General features: G+C 44.7%; 1 protein-coding gene across 1 annotated transcript; it reads right to left on the bottom strand.

The window, feature by feature from the left end:
* Window positions 1–2,623: 2,623 nt before the first annotated feature.
* On the bottom strand, window positions 2,624–18,922 carry RGS18 (regulator of G protein signaling 18). Its single transcript, XM_028531396.2, has 5 exons — window positions 18,517–18,922; window positions 17,951–18,052; window positions 16,892–16,953; window positions 6,349–6,515; window positions 2,624–4,908 (listed from the first exon to the last, which is right to left on the bottom strand). The coding sequence occupies exons 1-5, from the start codon at window positions 18,633–18,635 to the stop codon at window positions 4,651–4,653; spliced, it is 708 nt and encodes a 235-aa protein (XP_028387197.1). The 5' UTR covers window positions 18,636–18,922; the 3' UTR covers window positions 2,624–4,650.
* Between the last annotated feature and the right edge of the window lie 1,139 nt (window positions 18,923–20,061).

Raw genomic sequence — 20,061 nt, 5'->3', positions numbered from 1 at the left:
CGGACTCTGCGTCAGGGCAGCTGGAGCGCATGGAGGCGGCCGTGGAAGGAGAGAGGGAGGCCAACAGGCCTTGTGAGCGCCCCAGCACCAGGAGCCAGATGCTGCACGGAGGGGCACGCGTGAGCCACGCCGTGTCCTCTTTTTAGGCGTCACTGCAGTTGAGATCAGCTGAGAAACAGGACCCCGTCTCCGAAGGAATACTTTAGAGGATCCTTCGTAAAATGCCAAGAAAGGCTTGTACATGCACACGAGGGTTGCAGAAAACCAGACTTTGCAATCAGGAAACACGGAGAATTGTTCTTCTCACTTGAAGGGACCGGGGATGGAGTCACTAGACTGACTCCGAGAGACTGTGGCTCCCTGGCGCTCGTACTAAATAAAATAAGTCAGTTTTCAGAGAAGCAGACCAACAGGTGTCTGCCTCACTATCGTGAATAAGAACGCAACTCCAGTCCTGTTCAGGCAAGTAAACACGGGACGTGGCCAGCCATGCACTGAGTGTCGGTCGTCATTGAAAAACACGGAAACACAAAGAGATTATCAGCCCAAATCTGACCCGCGCCTGAGCCACAGGTCGGGGTCGGCGGGACCGCACACACAGCCGTGTCCATGGCTGACAAAGGGGCATCGAGACACATGTTGCAAGGCCCGCGTGCTCAGGAAGGAGGCACCACACAGGGCGGCCTCGCCCTGCAGCTCGGGACCCCACAGGACTGTCTGCTCCTGTCGCTGGGAGTGGGGAGTGGGCACATGGTAGCTGGCATCACCGAGAAAAGTTTGCTGTAGTTGTTGAACCATTTCCTAGAATGGCCTTAGCCCCAGGGCTGCTTTTAAAAGCTTGAATTATGAATATTTTATGCTACATTATTTTCATATTCCACGTGCGTTCCTCATGCAAATTAACACTCTCATAGCCTCACCATGACCTTTACCTTGTGGAAAGAAATTAAATTGTGGAACGAACCTGCTGCGGGAATGTCTCTTTTCAGAAAATGTCTCCTCCTCACTGTTCAGGTGTAAGAGGAGCCATTGGCATTTCGAGTCGTCGACCCTATTACATAATGAAATCAAAATCTAGGCAATTAGTAAAAAAAGAATCACAATGTTAAAATAGTTTGTTTGCTCAGGATGAGAAGGAAATGGCGCTGTTTAAAATGTTGGCATACAGCAGAAAAAAGTACCTGCAACAATTAGCTCTAATATTATCAGGATTTGACGGTGCTTTTTATGCCAAATCCTGGCATAGTTGGCATTTTCCTTAGGCTGCTCCAAACTGGTGTAACACATATTGAGAAAAAGAGACTTGATTTTGTAAATAACTGAGTATCCTCAGTCCGGACTTCCGGTAACACACTTGCATACTGAGAAACAAACAAAAGTCTTAAATACCTAGACATAGAAAAAGATACTTTTTTGCCTGTAGTTAACAAATAGTCAACGATTTTTTGTTTTCTCTGGGAGTGAGTCAGGGTAGTTCTAAACCTCCGGTGACTTCTCGGGAAGACAGAACTGCAGGTTGCGTGTTGTCTGTTTGCACAATCTCAGCTGCCTCCCGAAGTTCCCGGGGCCTCCCGATGCCGCGTGCGTGGCAGCGAGGCCTCGCCTGGGGAAGAAGGAGGGCTCGGGACTTCCCATGCACCCTGTGTTTTAAATGAACAGAGCGTCTTTCTTTCTTTCTTTCTTTCTTTCTTTCTTTCTTTCTTTCTTTCTTTCTTTCTTTCTTAAGATTTTATTTATTTATGTTTAGAGAAGGAAGGGAAGGAGAAAGAGAGACAGAGAGAAACATCAATGTGCGGTTGCTGGGGGTCATGGTCTACAACCCAGGCATGTACCCTGGCTGGGAATCGAACCTGCGACACTTTGATTCGCAGCCCACGCTCAATCCACTGAGCTACGCCAGCCAGGGCTGCGTCTTACTTTCAAAACTGTGAAATCACATTATAGGAATTTTACTTCCTCTTCATAAACGTTCCTGATTCGATTTTCATATTGAAGTGTTTTTGCATGGAGTGGTATGCAGGAAATTTAAAAAAATGGAAGCATCAGTGTATTTTTGCACTCAGGAATAGTTTTGTATGTGAGCCAGGCTTAAAGAGAAAATTTATAGAATAATCTCAATAAACTATTATTTAGTTTAGGAAGCCAGAGCCTGAGAGAGAAAATAATCCCATCTGTAAAATCACATGAGACTCAAAGGATTTTTCAGGAATTTTAATTTTAAAAGAAGCAGAAAAAAGAATAATAACATGCGAAATAGTAAACTTGTCAAGTTTCTTGACTTCAGAGCTTGTAAAATGAAAACTATAAACAGTCAATAATGGTTTAATGAAGTCTATAATTCAGTTACAAAGAAGATATTAGTATATGTACAAACTTCTTTCCTATTAGAGGGCGTTTTCATAGGGATTAATTCCCTGGTTTTCCCCTGCCCCGCACACCACTTTCCCCCCCACCCCACCCCCATTTGTGTGAAAGGCTGCATTTCTTTCTGTGTGATCCACTTATTTTGGTATGATCTTTAGTGCTCTTTTATTTTGTGTAGCATAATTAGAGATTTTTTAAAGGCATCAAAAAGGTGCTAATTTATCATTGTGGCATTACATTTGATACATGAATTCTTTTCCTTGTTCAAGTCTGATCTGAACCATCACTTGTCTTTTGAAGTGAGCTGAGCAAATAACCGTTTATATTTTTGCCAGACTCAGCCTTAAAACGTGGAAGACAAAAGTTGACCTCTGTGATCAATTTCAATGTTTGCTTCTTATCATTTTAATTTTAGCCAGTGTTAGCCATTCCTGCATTTATTTTATAGGTGCATTAAAACCCTGGACGCAATTAGAGAGTATTCAGAAGAAGCAATGAGGGTTTTTGTAAAACAAAGGAATAAACCAACAGCTCCAATTAAATCTTTTAAAAATGATCCAAGTAAATATCTAAAAATTAAGGTAGCTTATACTTAAAAATGAATTTAAGAGATGCATCCATTCAACACGTAACATATACCTTCAGTATAAAAGCCAGACAGAATTTTCTAAACGTAGTATTTAAATACTGAGTATGAATTGAATTAAATAAGCAATTTTACTATAAAGCTAATTATTAAGTATCTCAATCCTTCCAAGAATCTGGAAGTCTGGAACTGTGTACATTTATATGTGTACCTATGACTGAAATGATGGGTAACAAGTTCAGATACCATGCCAATATACATAGCTCATTTTTTCTGCAAAATAAAATCATCTGAATTTTTATTGCTCCAAATATTACCAATTAAATTATAGTATCTTTAGCATTTTATGAATAAAATAAGATCTAAAACAATTGTTTCTAAAATGTAGTTTGCATTTCTATCAACAATTATGTGTATGCATGAGTCTGTTCACTGTACATATTGACAATATCAGCAAAAGTAAATTTGAAGGAAATAACCTACTTTCAGATTAAGTTCTGATTTAAGGTTTAATTTCCGGCAACATCAACGAGATGACTTGGAGAGGTTGGTGTGTTTGATATACTCACCTGAGGCTGTGTTTTAGTAGAAGAGAATCCTGATACCTAGTAGACACTAACACATTATTTTGCTGTGATGATTATGTGACTCTACCTTTAGAGATACATTTCCTGACTTGGGTATTTAAAAAAATGGAGGCCCAGTTTAAGTTATGCCTGAGTTTCTAAAAGCTTCAGAGATTCTGTGTGAAAAATAAGAAAGTGAAGATTCAATGATGTATTTTCCTTTTTTAGGCAGGTTCTTATAGTTGCTGGAATGAACACAATCAATAATATTTTCAGCGTTCAGGGATTCAAAATGCTTCTCACATGACTTTTAAAACAGTGTGTAGTTATTTTATTGACTTTATTTGTCTCCAGTCCCTTTTTACCTGTTGTTTGTCACACTAATTTTCTAATCAGCATCTTCTGTAAAGTATAAATATTATCTTTTTATCACACCTACAACATTTGCCTAAGGATTTTTCTTAATGAGGGAGAAACAGTGTAGTGTGGTAGAGAAATTACACTTATTTAGTCAACTGAAGAATAATTAGGATTATTATTTATCTCTTAAAAATCAAACTGTTGATATATATCTATGTGTGGGTATAACATCCTGAAAACTTCCGTTACTTAAAATTCTTTGCAAAACATTCACTTGGACAAGAAAACAAACAAAACATAGAAAAGAATGAAATATGTCCTAAATTGGCTAGCAAAAAATAGACTCAGTCGCAAAGTTCTCATTTTCTTCATGATTATGTGATTTTTTTTTAGAGAATGTATTTATTATATTTTGCAATAGATAGGCTTAAGAATAATACAGATACAAAGTTTTGTCTATGTATTGACCTTTCAGTGAATGTACTTCATAATTTAAGGTACCATATATATTACTTTTTGGTTATATTTATTCATCAGTGTCTGTTAGCATCTAGTTTTCGGATTACGAAGGGAATGGAGTCTAATGAAAGGTGTTACACAGCAAATGGGCCAGTGCGGTTCGTATCGTTAGAGGAAAAGTTTTGATCCACCCTCCTAAGATCCCTTCACACAACGTGTTTCATTCTAAATGAGGGACCCGTTTGCTACCACGCACGCCGCGTCTTAGAAGCAGATGGACAAGCTTGCGGCCCATGTGAGCCAAGTTAGCCTCCCTTACAGCCAAATGGAGACGTCCGACTTCACGTCCTGGAATTCGTTGTAGGTGAAGGAGCGGGACCGCCTCCTCAGGTTGCTGGGTCTGGGAGGCCTGCCTTCCACCAAGCCCACGTAGACGTCGGACTTTAGGAAGCGCTTGTAACTGTCCTGCTCCATGAGCTGGTGCACTCGGCTCTGCGCAGCGTCGAAACTGCGGAGGGTGGGCTGTGCGATGCTCTGGGCGATGAGCTCTTTGGTGTGAAAGTCAAGGTTAACCTGGATAATTTCAAAAAAAAGTGTAATTATGGTCAGTCTACTGAGGTAAACACCGCTGAGAAGCAGCACAAGGCTATTCATTCAGCACTGGAGTGGGCACCGAGCTTGGGCGAGGGGGTGGTCCCCTGTCGCGGGTCTGGGGGTCGGATGAGAGACTGTGGGCCGGCATCCCACGCGGCTCTGGTCTCCCCCTGCTGCCAGCCCTTCTCACTCTGCTAGTGTGGAGTAATGGGCTGCCGTGACCGCTAGGGTCTCAGGGACCGCCGGGCTCAGCTCCTTTGCAGTCATGCGCAAAGTAATGGTCAGGGATGGCAGGCAGGGAGTGGGGGCCTCTTTGGGACCCGAGGGCGGGACTGTTGTTGTATCCCAGCACTTTCTTCCTTATGTTGTACTTTTCTGCGTGCAAAATTGTGCTGAAAGGAACATAGTTTAAATATGTAAGATCTGTTAATGCTTTTTATCCAAGCCCCGCTGATATATCTGGCTCTGATGGCGGGGCCTTGCAGGTGTGTGTGTGTGTGGGGGGGGGGTCTTTCTCCTCCCCTCCTGGGCAACCCCGTACAGTTAGCCGACTTGTTCTTTGGCCTGAGTATAAGGGGGCATTGGGAACAGCAGAGCAACACACCGAATGGCCGGGCGGAATAAAACACACTGAAGCAAGGACGATGACCGTTTTGTGTGGACCGATACCCGCACAGACACTGTTACCTCGTGGACAATACTAACATGGAGCCGAGCAGAACTCTTAGCAGGCCAGACTCCCAGGTTACCACTCCGGTGAGGAAACACTATTTGCGGAACACATAATAAAAATACAGAAACTCTGTTGAGTTCCCACGTGGGGACAGGTAACGTTTGCTCGTTTTATAGCCATTCCAGCGATTGGATCACACAGTGACCTCACCCCGAGCCTGCCTGCGGTCAGAGACAATCAATCGCATTTGTGTTTCTGCTTGAGCCGCTGCCAAGTTACCTTTCCCGCGTGTCTCTGTTTGCGTCTTTTTAGTCTCTCTTAAGGAACAACCACGTCAGGGCAAACGGAAGTTTGTCTGGGTGGGTGAGCTAACGGTAAGGGGGTGTGTGAGGCACACTTTTCGAGTTCTCTTCCCTTCGGCGCTTACCGAGGTCTCCAGCTCCCATGGCAGTTCGCTCTGCTGGGGCGACTGATGTGGATATGGGACTGAATCTAACTGCTGCAAGCGACCACGTCCACTCTTAGTCTAGAACAGAAGTAACCCCAGGAAGCGACTTCATTAGGCCTTTTCTCCTCGGCCGTATCTCAGACCACATTCCGCTCGCACGGACAAACCTGTAAACGCCCAGTCTGCTTCAGCAAAACCCTAGCCTTCCTGGTGGGATGGATGGAGGTCCCGATTTGATTCTTTCAAGCATTTTTCAAACACTCTTCAAACACCCGTACATTTTCCCAGTCATCTTTACCTCTTGCGGCGCATCAGTCTGGATAAATTTCTCATATATTGCTTGTGCTTTAAAGAGAATTTGCTGAGGGTCTTTGCTTTTCTTGAAGTCCTCGCAGGCCTTCCAAAACTCAATGTTTTCCTCGCTGAATTCGGTTTTCAGAAACCTCGTAAAAGTCTCCAGCCCATCTACCAAGAAAAGCAGTGGCACAGGTTAACTGGTACACATCAGTGCTGAGAAAATGTACTACCTGTTACTAAGGTCCAGCTGGACATGCTGACGGAGCAGCTCCGTCCTCTCTCTCGGGCAGAGCAGCTCCCCACGCCTGCAGCAGTATCCCCGTGAGCAGCGTCCTCGTGGGAATCAGCGGTGACCTTCTCAGCTGTCGGAATGAGGCTGGTATCATTCTCAGACCTGCGTAAGAGGGACCCCTATACTCTGGGCCTTGCTCTGGGTATCCTTCGGCCGTGCCTCTCCCTGGGTTTGCGTGTGTGTGTGTGGGGGGGCTATTTTATAAAGCCGAGAAGCCATTCCACCAAAGCTACCCCCACCTCTAGACTGTACCCTGGTACTCGGGACTCTGGACCTCCCTGTTTACAACCCCAATTCTAGGCTTTGTCCGCTCAACTCCTTTTCACTCATAGTCACTTCCTGTGTCCCCTGCCCTCGAGAACGCTATCCCGTGGTCAGCGATTGCTTGTGGCATACACAGTCCCACAGAGAATGAAGCGAGAGGAATAAATCTCTTCTGGTAGACGCGTGGCAGTGACTAGGGGGTTTGCATTTATAACACATTGAGAGGTTTGGAGCACTAAGTGCTGTTTATACTCCTGACTGTGTTTAGTGTTTGCCACGATGCCTGGGACCTGCCCTCCCATATTCCTTTTCACAGACCAGGAAACCGAGTTCCCGGTAAGTTCGGTTGCTCCTGGCCTCACGTTTGAAACAAGCAAAGGCATTTCAGAAATGCGTCACGCCCTGGAAGCAGCCCTTGCCGTGGCAGGCGTGGCCACAGGCCCCCAGAGCTGTGCGCGCCCCACCCCCGGAACCTGGGGACCCACGACCTTCCCGGGGAGAAGGGGCTTCGTCACCGTGATTACTGCGGAGGAGCCCGAGAGGGAGGGTACTTCTGTGCAGGTGGAGCCAATATAATCCGGTGAGTGTGTACCAGAGGAAGGGAGAGTCGGCAGTGTGGGTCGGAGAGGCACCACGTGGGGGCTGTTGCTGCCCTTGGAGGCCGAAGGAGATGGTGATGAGCCAGAGAATGTGGTGGGTTCTAGAAGGTGGGAATGGCCCTCCGCATAGAGCCAGCAACAGAAGGGAGACCTTGGCCCAAAACTTCAGAAAGCTGAATTCTGCCCCAAACCCACGTGACTCTGACAGAAGTCTCCCCTAGACCCTCCAGAAAGGAAAACAGCCTGCTGACACCTTGTTCTGTTTCCTGCCCCCCGCCCCGAGGCCCATGAGGTCCGTCCTGCCCTTCTGACCTGCGGAATGAGGAGATAATACATCTGTGTCATTTTAAGTCACTGAAGTTGTTATAAATCGTGAAAGCAGGCACAGAAAACAGATACAACCCTCAAATTATGCTTTACGTATCACCATCGACTTCCCCTGTGCGTAGAACTTGTCCTCTTTGTCATGAAGCCCCCCCACCCACTTTTATTTAAATGTTGTGAGCAGTCTTTTGAATACATCAGAGGTCCAGGAACCTGGTTAGGAAAGCAGGAGTCAGAAACGCCGTGACAGTCTGGGCAGCCCCCCAGCACCAGAGATGGGACAGCTCAAGCCCTGGGTGTGACACCCTGTGGGCCCCTTCTGCCCACAGCCCCCTCCATCCGAGTTTTGCCTGGACAGACGGGAGACGCTGCTGTTTCCTTTCCCCAGTAAGTGGGCCCAGGGCACCAGCTGTTGGTGGTTCAGTGCTAGTGAAGAAACAAGCGTGGCAAGCAAGCAAGAGGCTCAATGTGAGTTCGAGAAGGCACCGCGAGCGTCTGGCTTGCGATGCAGAACTTGTCAGCATCAGTCACTGGGTGTCGGGGCGACAGGTCCTGGTGGGACCCCACTGTCCGAAGGGGGCCTGACTGCTGAGCGGCCTCCGAATGAGCCCCCACGCGCTCATCCCCGGGAAGCAGCCGGCGGGATCCGTGTGACTGAGGTGTAACCGTGCTCTTTCCTACTTCTCCAGCTCAGCGTTTTGTTTTCAAGGTTAATGCTTCAAACCGAGTCAGGTGCTTTTTCTCGGGAGGCCCCAGGGAAACATGAAGGGACGATGTTCCTTTGAAGACTTTTGGCAGAGAAGATTTTCCCTAAGTACCTAAGCGTGTGTGCACTTCAGAATAAAGTTAGTGATCTCTTTCCGGTGGCCCTATCTGTGAACCCAATCACTGCCAGAATGCACCAGAGGAGGTCGGGTGGGCGGGATTTGCCAGGGTCTCTTCTCACGGCAGTCGTCACGGGGTTCTCGGTTTTTGGGGTGTTCCTGTTTGGTTTTGTTCCCCACGATTCCTTTCACCCTCGCTGTTCCAGCACCTGGACTTGCACACGAGCAGGCCGAGTCCCTTATTGCTGAGGTCACGTTCCCTGAGTGGCTGAGACCCCCACGGCAGCGCGTTCCTGGACCCGGCAGGCCTGGACTCTGAGGCCGGTTGCTAATGGCTTCAAAACCTCTTCCTTTTCTACTTATGTGACAGGCAAGGTGGCTTCGTTGCCTAACCTCTGGTTTTATTGTTTATTCTTGTTATTTATGTTCTTCCTTCTTCTTCTGCAATGGTTCAGAAGGAGACGAGAGGCCGTGGTGGAACCAGCCTTCAACCCCGACTCGACACAGAAGGAGGGTGAGACCCGTGGACCGCGTGTGGGGTGCGGGCCCGGGAAGGCCAAAGCTGCACGCCAGCCGACAGTGGTCTGCAGGCCGGCTGCTCTGCACCGCTCTGTAGTCAGCCCCGGCCTGCAGCAGAACTCACCAAAAAAAAAAAAAAGTCCCTGACAAGTTTCCTCTGGGTAAATTTTTAGTGTCATGAGAAACCACTGCTTCACGAAACGCTCATACTTCCTTTACTCTCAAATTTCTAAACTGCGTCCTTCTCCTTCCCAATAAACATCCACTTTATACTGGCCTACATTCGTTAAAAAAACTCTTAAGTCTCAGTGTGGCCCCAATAGTTATGTTCAGAACGGATAGCTGCTTTGCATTTTTTTTTAATGGAAACCTGAAATTTCGTATTTGCTTGGTGGCAGCTGCAAGGTGGGTTTCTGGAAAGAAGTCCTCGGCTAGGGGTCAGGACGCCACAGGAAGCGAGGCCACAACACGAAGGTGAGAATGTTTCCGGGGAACCCCGACTGAAAGAACGAAACCCGGTCACGTGGAAGTGTGCGCGCTGCCGACACCCGAGTATGGGGGGGTGTCATTGTTCCGTCTGTTTACAGTGTGCGGCACAATAAGGCACTTTTGCTTCCTTCCTACTTGTTCCTCTGTTACTGTCTAAAAGGAAAGTGAAGCAAAGTTGGCAAAATGAAATGCCTGCTCTCTTACAGTGGGGGCCAGAAACAGAGTTACTTAGACCCCAGTGAAGAAAAAAAAAACTTTTACATCTTAATTTCTTCTCTCCCTATGTCATGTATCAGCACCAGCTGGTCAGTGTTAAAACACCACATTGTTCCTAAAGTGAGTTTACTAATAATTCTCACAATTTTAGAGGGATATAACCATTGCTTTTCTTACTCATAAATCTCAGTTTTAATTAAATTCTTTGTACTGATACCTAAAATGGATTATCTACGTGCAAGGCAACTGAAATTGGCCCTTATTTATTAAAAATAGCTTCTTTCATCTATCTTTTAAAAATTTATGAAATACCTAGTATGAACCTGAGGACTGTATTATGTACTGAAAACGCAATATTTGTTACAATAGTTAGAAATTTGGAGGGTTTGCAAAGTCTTGGTAGATTACGCCATGCTTGTGATGGGTGCAGTGCCGTTTCATTTCCACGCCAGCCCTGTGGAGCGGATTGTGTTATACCCATTGTACAGATGGAAAAACTGAGGTTCAGAGAGTTAAGTTGCTTGAAATTCTACAGCTAGTAAAAGATAGCCCTGGGATTCGAACCCAGGTTTATTTTGTAAAAAATTATAGGACCTGTACCGATGAACTACTGTAAAGCAATGAAGTCCCGACTGTGGAGGGACGTGGAGGTGGTCAGACAAGGCGGGCATGTATGGACGAAGGACTGACGAAGGACTGTCACAGGGGTGACACTCTGTTTGGAGCTGCAGAGACAGATCAACATGCGTGGAACGGAGATGGAAGTCTTTCAGAAAACAACATAAATGCTACTTAAAATATAGTCCCTTGCCAATCCTCCAAGCACGAGTGTGGACTGCGTGCTGGCCAGTGTGCCTGGAACACCGTGCAAAGCCCTCCGCCACCATGGTTAGCCTCGGGTTTGATGGATACGGACGTTCAAAAGGAACTCACGGCACCAGTGCTAGGAAAAGGGCCAGGTGCTAAGAGTGTCACTTTGAGTGATGGGCTCAGGGCGGATGGACTCTGTTGGCATCATATGACTGCAGTGGACAGGAATAAATACTGACTGGAGAAAGCCACTAACGATGAAGAAGGAAGGAGTTCATTTGTTTAAAAGTCGGAGTAAATTGCCCTTTTTAAAAGTGACACGCCGTACTGTGCAAGATAATCCGGGCGCATTAGCTACTTCCTGTTTCTCTTCCTCTCTTCGGGCAGCTGCGTCAAGTCAAGTCACAGCGGAGCCATCTGTCACACGGAGGCTGTCACTTACCGAGCAGGCCTTCGGACGGCAGCGGTGGTAAACGCAGCTGCCACAGCCTCCCGTTAGAACCCACGATCAGAAGGAAGTGCTTGGAACTGGGTGTTTCAAAGTGGAAACTCTGGCACCTGCTGGAGTGGTTTTCTGATGCCGAGGAACCAAACGAAACAAAAGTCTTGCGGCTCTGAGGTTGGGAGCCCACATACAGGCTCATGCCCTCAGCTCTAGGTTGAGTCATTTCCCCTTGCGTGCTGGGCTCCGGAGCTCTGACCTGCTGCAGAATGTTGTGGTTACTTCTGCAATAATAATTTGTATGTGCGATTCACTTATAATTTAACGTGGACTTTACTTATTTTTATCATGTAGATGATTAAAGAATTGGGTGTTTATGATGGGTTAGCTCGATTCAGAAATTTATTTTTTCAGAACAGCAGAATCCCTTATCTTGCAGAACATTGGTAGCTAGAAATCAGGAAGAGCAACTTGAAAAGCCACTAGGTGAAATGTGTAAGGAGAAGTACTCATTTCCTTCCTCAAAACAGGGTACACGTTTCCTCGTAGCCTTCCCTCACTGTCAGTCGTAAGTGCTTTCCACAGTCTAATTAGTTTGTGCTTTTAAATTGAAGGGATGAGCCCTGGCTGCCGTAGCTCAGTGGACTGAGCGTGGGCTGCAAACCAAAGCATTGCAGGTTCGATTCCCAGTCAGGGCACATGCCTGGGTTGCAGGCCACAGCCACCAGCAACCACACATTGATGTTTCTCTCTCTCTCTCTTTCTCCCTCGCTTCCCTCTCTAAAAATAAGTAAATAAATTAAAAAAAAAAGTGAGGGGATGAAAGGACACATACATATTTTACTTCTGCCTTACCTATGGTACATTATTCTCAAAATTAAACTTAGTAGAACCATAATTCAGGGTGAAAAGAGTCCAAGCAAACAGTCATTAATGAAATTGTTAAGATACTGGAATTCTTTGCCACGCGTGGGGAAAGAGTATGCGGGATAGTAAGCAGTCGAGTGCTGGTTGGAGGGTGCTGTGTTGATGGGGACTCCTTCACAGGACATCCTCTTTTCTGTCGGTTAGGAACTGTGTGAGATGGTTAGAGAATCTCCATCCACAACCAAACCCTGTCTCATCTTCTAAGTGTGTGCCTCCCAGCCCCTGCAGAGCTTCCGATTAAGCTTCTGGCAACTACGTCAGTTCAAACTCCAGCCAGGTATCTTCTCACAAACCCCCTTGTTCTGCCTCTAATTCTCATCCATAAAAGGCACCGCTGTCTTCCTCTCATTATAGAGTAAAACCTGGGGATCTTTGCCTCATCCTTTCTTTTTTCATCTCTTATTTCTTCCTCACCTCACTTCACAACATAAACACACATACAGTCACCAAATTCATTTTCTTTCCAAAACAGCCCTGACCTTGAGGTCAGCTTTTAGGTTTCTAACAGCCCTGTAGATCGTCCATATGACACGCACAGAATTCTACCTCTCCACCCGTAGGTAGCTTCCTAACAAACTCTTCCAAAGTTTGTGCCAACTTGATCTTCAACCTGTTTGTTGACTACTCTCCACCTCAGGGAATGTGAGCTGCTTGCTTTTTCACGTTGTACCAAAATCTCACATTTCTCAAATCCTTTTTGTACCCTTTCCTCTGCTCAACAATTACCTTTTCTTCTGCCTGTTGGAATCTCACACACATCTATATACAAATAATCTCTTCCAATGGGTTTCTAAAGCCCACATCACACACCACAAGTTCCTTAGCATTTTTCATGGATTTAGCCAGTCATTTTCCAAATTATATACATTCAGCAGCAGTATTTTACTTTCAGAGATGTTTCACCCAGAACCATATACATATACATACACCATATACCACAACACGTACGCATGAGTATAACGTACATAAATAATTTTATTGGAATTAACTGACTTGACTTTGTACTGTCAACAAAGTCAACAATAGCCTTGACTTTCAGAGTCAGTGAGAAGACTGATGACTCCGTGGGAAACCCACTATGACAGGCAGACACAGTCTGATGTTAGTTTTGTATTTATTCATGCTTTTTGTCTTTACTGAACAACATTTAGAAATTATTAATTCTGTATGTAGCTAAATTACAGATTTTTATGATTCATTTTGCAATTATAGACTAATATGCCAATAAACAAGGATGGCAGAAAAAAAATATTCTACTATCTTCATAGAAAAAAATGGGGAACAGCAGTTAAAGTTTTGAGGCATTCCAATAACTTACTGAGTGGTATGTTTGAGATCATTCCTTAAACACTCATTTTAGAACAGATTCAGATTGCTAGAGAAGTTACAAGATAGGACAGCTGACATAGACCCACATTCATTTCCCTGCTATTATGAAATACTGACACATTATTGTTATTAAAGTCCATGTATGGTTTAGATTTCCTTGGATTTTTACCTACAGTGTTTTCTGAAATTTAAGAGAATTAAATGACATGTTAAGACTGAAATTTGAGTAAATTAGTGAAAATACAAAAAAAAGCTGCGTGGGTTTTTTTTGGGGGGTTTCACAGCAAAACCATCCCTCCCTCTGTCAGTCTCAGTAGTGTATTGTCTCCTACCGTAGCCACCTCTTTTCAAATGTTGCTTCGCAGCAAGGAGGCACTTTGTAATGGTTCCCTAAATCCACTGTGTTGGCCAGTTCCCCATGCCCGCAGTCCCCCTCTGCTTGGGTGTTCTCCTTTCCTCCTGTCCAGATGGCAGATTTTGATGAATCCCCTGAAATCTAGAGTTAAGAACCATCTCTTCTGTGGTTCCCTTTCTAAGGATGCAAATGATCAGTCTCTAGAGGTTTTGACAGCCATTTTGTCAAACTGAATACTCAAATTCTATGTTGTTTATCACTTCATGTCCCACTTGACTAAATTTAATACAACTTCCATTTACTTTTTATAGATACGACATACAGAATTTGAGAATTACTGAACCAAAGGGAAATTCTAGAAGATTTGATAGAGCCAGGTCTTTCTAGCAGCGTGCCTATGGGTGTGTGTGGACATACACCAGTATAAGACCTTTCCTTGTCCCCACCCCCCCTTTGGCCTAGTCAAGTCAGTAGAAATAAGCTGAATGTAACCGTTGCCACCAAGAGACTATTTTAGCTGATTGTTTTAAGGTTGACCATTCAATGTTACAATAAGCTTTGCCGTTGAGATCACTGGAGTTTTGAGGACTCACTAACAGCATACCAGTGCATAATCTGGGTGAGTTCAATGTAATGTAATTAGCACTTCGATCCCCAGAGCTGACAGTGGCGCGCAGGTGGGCCAGCGCTGATGTCGTGCTATCTGTGCTGCTCCCCTCTCGGTTCAAAGTGCTGCTCTCTCACGGCTCTTCAGTGCTTTCACCCACAAAAAAGAACAGATCTATGTGTTTTTTTCTGTTTGGGTTTGACCACTTACAGAGTAGAACGAGCACAGCCTGCCAGGAGAGAGTTTTCCGTGGGGCTAGCACCACTGCCCCCTTTCTTCTCTCTGGGTGGGCTGTGGGAGCGTCATGGAATCATTATGCGCCCATTTACTATTAAGTTAAGGGAATAAACCCAGCTTATGTGTTTATTACAACTGACATTTAACCCTGTCCACGATGTTTATCCAGTGAGGAGTGGACTGGGGCACACAAAGCAGTAATTAATATTAATCGTTGCTATTTGGTGTAAGAGCCATAAATATTTACATTTGTGCAGCGTCAAGCTGTCATTGGTCATTGATATCTTATTGGCCATCTCATTAATTCTGACAGAAATCTGTTTCCATTGGGGCTACAGATCCGGTCGTCTGTCTCCGAGGCTGAAGGTCAGAGTGATTAGGAAGCTTAATGAGGTTACACATGATTATGTTGCAGGAGGGAACTGGAACTCAAAGCTCAGAGGGACCCTGGACTATTTCTCACGACAAAGTTGGTTGTGTTAGTTGAGTACTTAATATTTCTTAATGTTTACCAGGTGAAATGCTGGGTTAGGTGTTCACAGCTGAAAAGATGTCTCCTTATAATAAACAGTCAAGCTACAGGTAACTGAATTCCACTATACTTTCTCCCCTTGCTAAAGGGGGGGGGCAGGATATGCTGAAATATTGGAAATAATTGGGAAAAATTTTAATGAAGTGGATCTGGCAGGCATGACTTATGGAAGCATGTTTTATGCAGGTTGCTGTGATTAGCTTCACCTGAAAAATTTAGTGGTGGCGGAACTGGTGAGGGTGGGCCGGGTTTGACATATATCTGGCAAGAATTTTGACTCTAGTTCAGAAATGATTGGATACAGGGAATGAAGAAAAGTGAGTAATTGAGGAAAACTGTTTACCTTCCTCTTCTCCAAAGGGAGTAATAGAGCATTAAGTAACCGAGTATTAAGTAACAGGGAAATAAGGAGGAAAGACTAACAAGCTGTATTTTCTCAGCGTGAATGTCCCTTCTTACTATGACCCTTCATCTTCATTGATTATGTCCTTGCCTAAACTTAAGTCTTGGTTTCTCTGTACATTTTTCTTTCTCTGGGTCAATATTACTATTCGGAGGCTTAATCTGTTTTCCCTGGAAGAGGGGAATTTTTCTGGAACAGCCTGCAGAAACAGGATGTTTAGGCCACTAAATTCAAGGGAACTTGAACCTGTCGCCGAGGCCTCACACAGGATAGACAATTGAGGAGGAGGAGAAACAGAAATGAGGACAGACAAGGCAAGGCGGGGTTTCACCAGATGGAACGCAGTCATTGAGGCTGAATTATGGCCCCCCAGCTGCCCCCCAAATAAGAACCCCTTCTTCCAGTTGACACCCTAGGGTGAGAACCCCACCCCCAACGCTGTGAACAGTCTTAGAGCAGCCTGGTTAGCTTCACCTGGGGAATTGCTGGGTAGGGTTTTGGTTTCCAAGGGTGAGAGGTAAGAGCAGGAGAAGTTGGAGATGAGGGCTGTGGGGGCCCCAGGAAGTGTGTGGGCCCTTGGCAATGACAAAGCATGCTGGCTTCTCAGGCAGACTCTGCCTGGGTCAGTGCAGCCAACCAGGGACCCTGTGGCTGCCCCGCCCCATTGCTGCTTAGCAGTCCAGTGTAGCTTGGGTGGTTCCGCTCCCTGGAAGGCCTCTGGGACGGAGTGAGGACAGAGGGAGCTCGCTCACCTGCTATGGTCTGTGAACCGGCCCTATAGCCCGTGCTCCGGCTGGCCCCTGGGCTGGGTCACAGTGCGAGACGGGCAGGCGGGGCTCGGCATTAGTCCCAACCTCCCATCCCTCTGCCAAGCTCCACCCTAACTTACCCCCCCCCCCGACTCTTCACTTGTGCAAAGTTCTGCTTTAAAAACAGATGACAGATGTGAAGAGTACAGCACTTATAAAATTAAAGGAAACTATTTTCACGAGGGTTTCCTGAATGTCCATGAAAACAAATAGTTTACATTTTAGCTCCTTAACAATAAAAATAACACAGATATATCTGGAATTTCACAAAACTAAGGGTCTCATTCAAAAGCCAGAAATATGAAAAATTTGAAACTATTAACCACAGCACAAACAAATACTATTTCAATCACAATAAATAATTCATAATAAATAAGACTAATTTAAAAAGTATTTTCCATTAGTGGACTCTTATATTATTTAGTTATTTCTGTTGATCAGAAAGTCAGATTTCTGTGAATTATCAATCAGACTCAGTCTTTATTACAGCCTCTGTTGTATAGCTACAGGCACACTTTTTATAATTTTCCATTAAGGAATACATATTTGAGAAAAATACCACTAACCTTTATGGGAGAGCAGCTTTTCGAACGATTCACCCCATCTCACCGCTTCCTCGGGGCAGACTCTGTGCGAGACACAACAGGTTTTATGGCGGAGCGTGCAGAAAGCCTTTCTAAGCCTCAGCCCTGGCGTGAGCCACAAGTGCTCTCTTCTCCGCCCGTTTCACCGGGTTCCCTTGTGACTATCACATAATGAAAGTTGCGTTCACGTTGGAAACGTCAAAAACATCAATCAACTTTCTTTTCAGTTCTGCCTGTGATTAGTTTCTAAGGGAAAATTCATCGTATGTTAGGTTAAAACCCAAGAAAAAATGAGGTCAACTACCTTTCTTCATTCAGTGAATAGAAGAACCTAAACTGATAGTGTCTTTCAGTCAATTTTTTAAACTGCAATTTCCTTGAAACTCTTATCACAATGTGCAGCAATTTTTTTTAAATAGATACAGGAAGTTTGGTGAGGTTTTAAAGGGATAAGAAATGTAAAACATTTTAAATAGAACAGATGTTTTGATATGTTGATGATTTAGGGAATCAAATATATTTGTCTTGGATCTTTTATCGGTCCTATTTCCTATTCAGACAATGTTATATTATACAAGTATATAAGGGTGATTCCATTTTCTGTTTGAATTAAATAAATGGCTAAAAATGACCAAACAGCCTCTTTTGTGCTTTACTTGCTATTCTATCTAGAACATTCTTTCAAATTGCTGAGGAAGGATAAGACTAGCTCTTCTCAATTACAATATTATATTGTGAAAACTCTTAATGAGTATTTCATCAGTTTATAAGGAAAAATATTCAAAATTGACAAGTCTATCATTTTAAAAGAGCAACTTTACATTTATTGAGTTATATAATTCAAGATATTAAAGTAGTGAAATTTCATAGAATATATATATATATATATATATTTGCAATGAGACCTCTGACCTTCCTATATTACTTTGTAACTTCCAATACAGTGGAAATCCCTGGTTGTCTCTTTCTGAAATTTTTCATGATAGCATCCGCAAAATCCCTCCATCTACCCCTCATACCAAGTAACGAAAAGCTGCTCACCTGGTGTCTCTGGCCAAGGGCCCAGGTCTGCCGGGGAGTGGCTCCTCATGGAACTCTGCTTTCTGCAGGAGGAGACTCAGCCGGTTTCTCTTTTCCTTGGCTCTGTGGTGAACAGGGATTAGCCTCAGGACACCTGGGACCACGGACTGTCCCTGGGACTGTCAGGTTGGGAACAGATGACCTTCCCGGACAGCCATCCTCACCCACCACCCACACTCGCAATGGCTTTCTTCAAGAATTTCACTTAAACACTATGTTTGTAGAGGAATTAGGATAGCATATGTGAAATATTTGTGTTTTTTTTTCACCTCAGTGACTGCAAATCATTTAAGATTCTATTTCCGTAAAGATTGTGACTAGTTTGTGTAGTTAAAATTGTTGCACTTTTTTTTTTAAATGAAAACATTAGACTTAACAGTTGTTTACTTCGGATAAAAACTTATTTTTCATGGCAACAGTGCAATCAATATATTTTAAATTGGCCATTTTAAAAACAAGGGCTAACAAATATTCATCAGTAATGTTTTTTAAAAGCATAAGGCAGGTTTTAAAAATTATGATTTTACCTGATTTTGGCGTCTTTGCTCGCTTCTTCTTTTGCTGAACTGTGTATTAACTTGAAAAAAGTTTTTTCCTTTGACTCACACATGTTTAATTGAGAAAAGAAAATCAGTGATGTTCCCATGGTCTCTCTACAAAGCAGAGGTGTGTAATTTATTACGCCCTTCACTTGTTAATGTTATAAATCCACTGTTGTCCATGGTGGAAGGAAATGTTATCTCCACTCTGTCAGCCGCGCCTAAAAGTTAGAGGAGGAAAAGAGTTCCACGACCTCTGCCCCGGTGGAGACCGAGAAATGTGGAAGTGAAGAACCGAAGTGCAACCGGACCCGCGTTGTTTAGGGAAATGACACCACACACTCGCAGGGCGACGCTTGGCCCCCGAGATAAGGACCAGCGTTGCCACAGCACTTCTCCTTCCCGCTTGTGCAACCCGACGATGACGCTCGTGCAGACCCCGCGACCCTGCGGCTCCCCACGCGGGCTGCTGGGAAGGAAGCTCCTTGACGTGCTCAGCGCGTGTTGCAGCGCGCCGTGGCGGACCTCTGCGCCGCGCCCGGAGATGGCCGTTTGCTTGTTAGCTCAGTCGATGTCCTCGTTAAAACAGAAACTGCAGCGCCCTGGCTGCTGCTGGCTGGTGTAGCTCAGACGATTGAGCGCGGGCTGCGAACCAAAGCGTCTCAGGTTCGATTCCCAGCCAGGGTACATGCCTGGGTTGCAGGCCATGGCCCCCAGCAACCGCACATTGATGTCTCTCTCTCTCTCTCTCCTTCTCCCCCTTCCCTCTCTAAAAATAACTAAAGAAAATCTTTATAAATAAATAAATAAATAAATAAATAAAAGAAACTGCAGCCCTGGCTAGTGTAGCTTAGTAGGCCAAGCACAGGCCTGCGAGCCAAAGCATCGCCGGTTTGATTCCCAGTCAGGGCACATGCCTGGGGTGCAGGCCATATCTCCAGTATGGGGTGTGCTAGAGGCGATTTTTCACTCCCTCTCTTTCTCCCTCCCTTCCTCCTCTGTCTAAAAATAAATAAATAAAATCTTAAAAAAAACAACAACAAAATAAACTGCAGCCCCACATCAGCTCAGCCCCCATCCCGGGAACTGCTTCGTGAGACCCAGATAGCTGGGAATACTGATCTGGCCTGTAACTCAGTCTCTTTAGGAGAGGAAACTGAGGGTGGTAGACAGTGAGGGACTTCTCACGGGGTCCCAGAGGTCAGTGGGCGGCATGAAATTCTCAGGGTCTCTGATCACCAGTAGTGAAGGCCTTAATCACTCTATAATCGTTAGGAGAGGTTTTAGGAGTAAGAGCTAGAATTCAGACTCTTTAAAAAGAATTTGCATTTTTGGTTGAAGTTATTAAACAATTTTTAGGTCCTGTAAGTGTTATTTTCCTGAAGGCAGTAATTTTAATTTCCTTTCTTTCTTCTCCCCAAGCCGCACTCTATTCCGATCTATTTCATTTGTACCAGTGAAATCGCGGATGTGGTTTTGCTAGGCTAGCATGTTTAAATACAAGCTAAATGACTTGGAATTAAAAGATACGCA

The sequence above is a fragment of the Phyllostomus discolor genome, chromosome 15 (genome assembly GCF_004126475.2).
Source record: "Phyllostomus discolor isolate MPI-MPIP mPhyDis1 chromosome 15, mPhyDis1.pri.v3, whole genome shotgun sequence".
In the NCBI taxonomy this organism is placed as follows: Eukaryota; Metazoa; Chordata; class Mammalia; order Chiroptera; family Phyllostomidae; genus Phyllostomus; species Phyllostomus discolor.
The sequence above is the reverse complement of the archived record's forward strand: the minus strand, read 5'-3'. Positions and strand labels throughout refer to the sequence as shown.

Bases quoted from the DNA above. Each gene is read 5' to 3' on its own strand.
- RGS18 (XM_028531396.2), bottom strand. From the start codon at position 18,635: ATGGGAACATCACTGATTTTCTTTTCTCAATTAAACATGTGTGAGTCA. The intron at 16,954-17,950 runs GTGAGCAGCTTT...TGTCTCGCACAG, and splicing joins CCCTTGGCCAGAGACACCAG to AGTCTGCCCCGAGGAAGCGG. The intron at 6,516-16,891 runs GTTAGTGGTATT...TTTTCTTGGTAG, and splicing joins AAAGCTGCTCTCCCATAAAG to ATGGGCTGGAGACTTTTACG.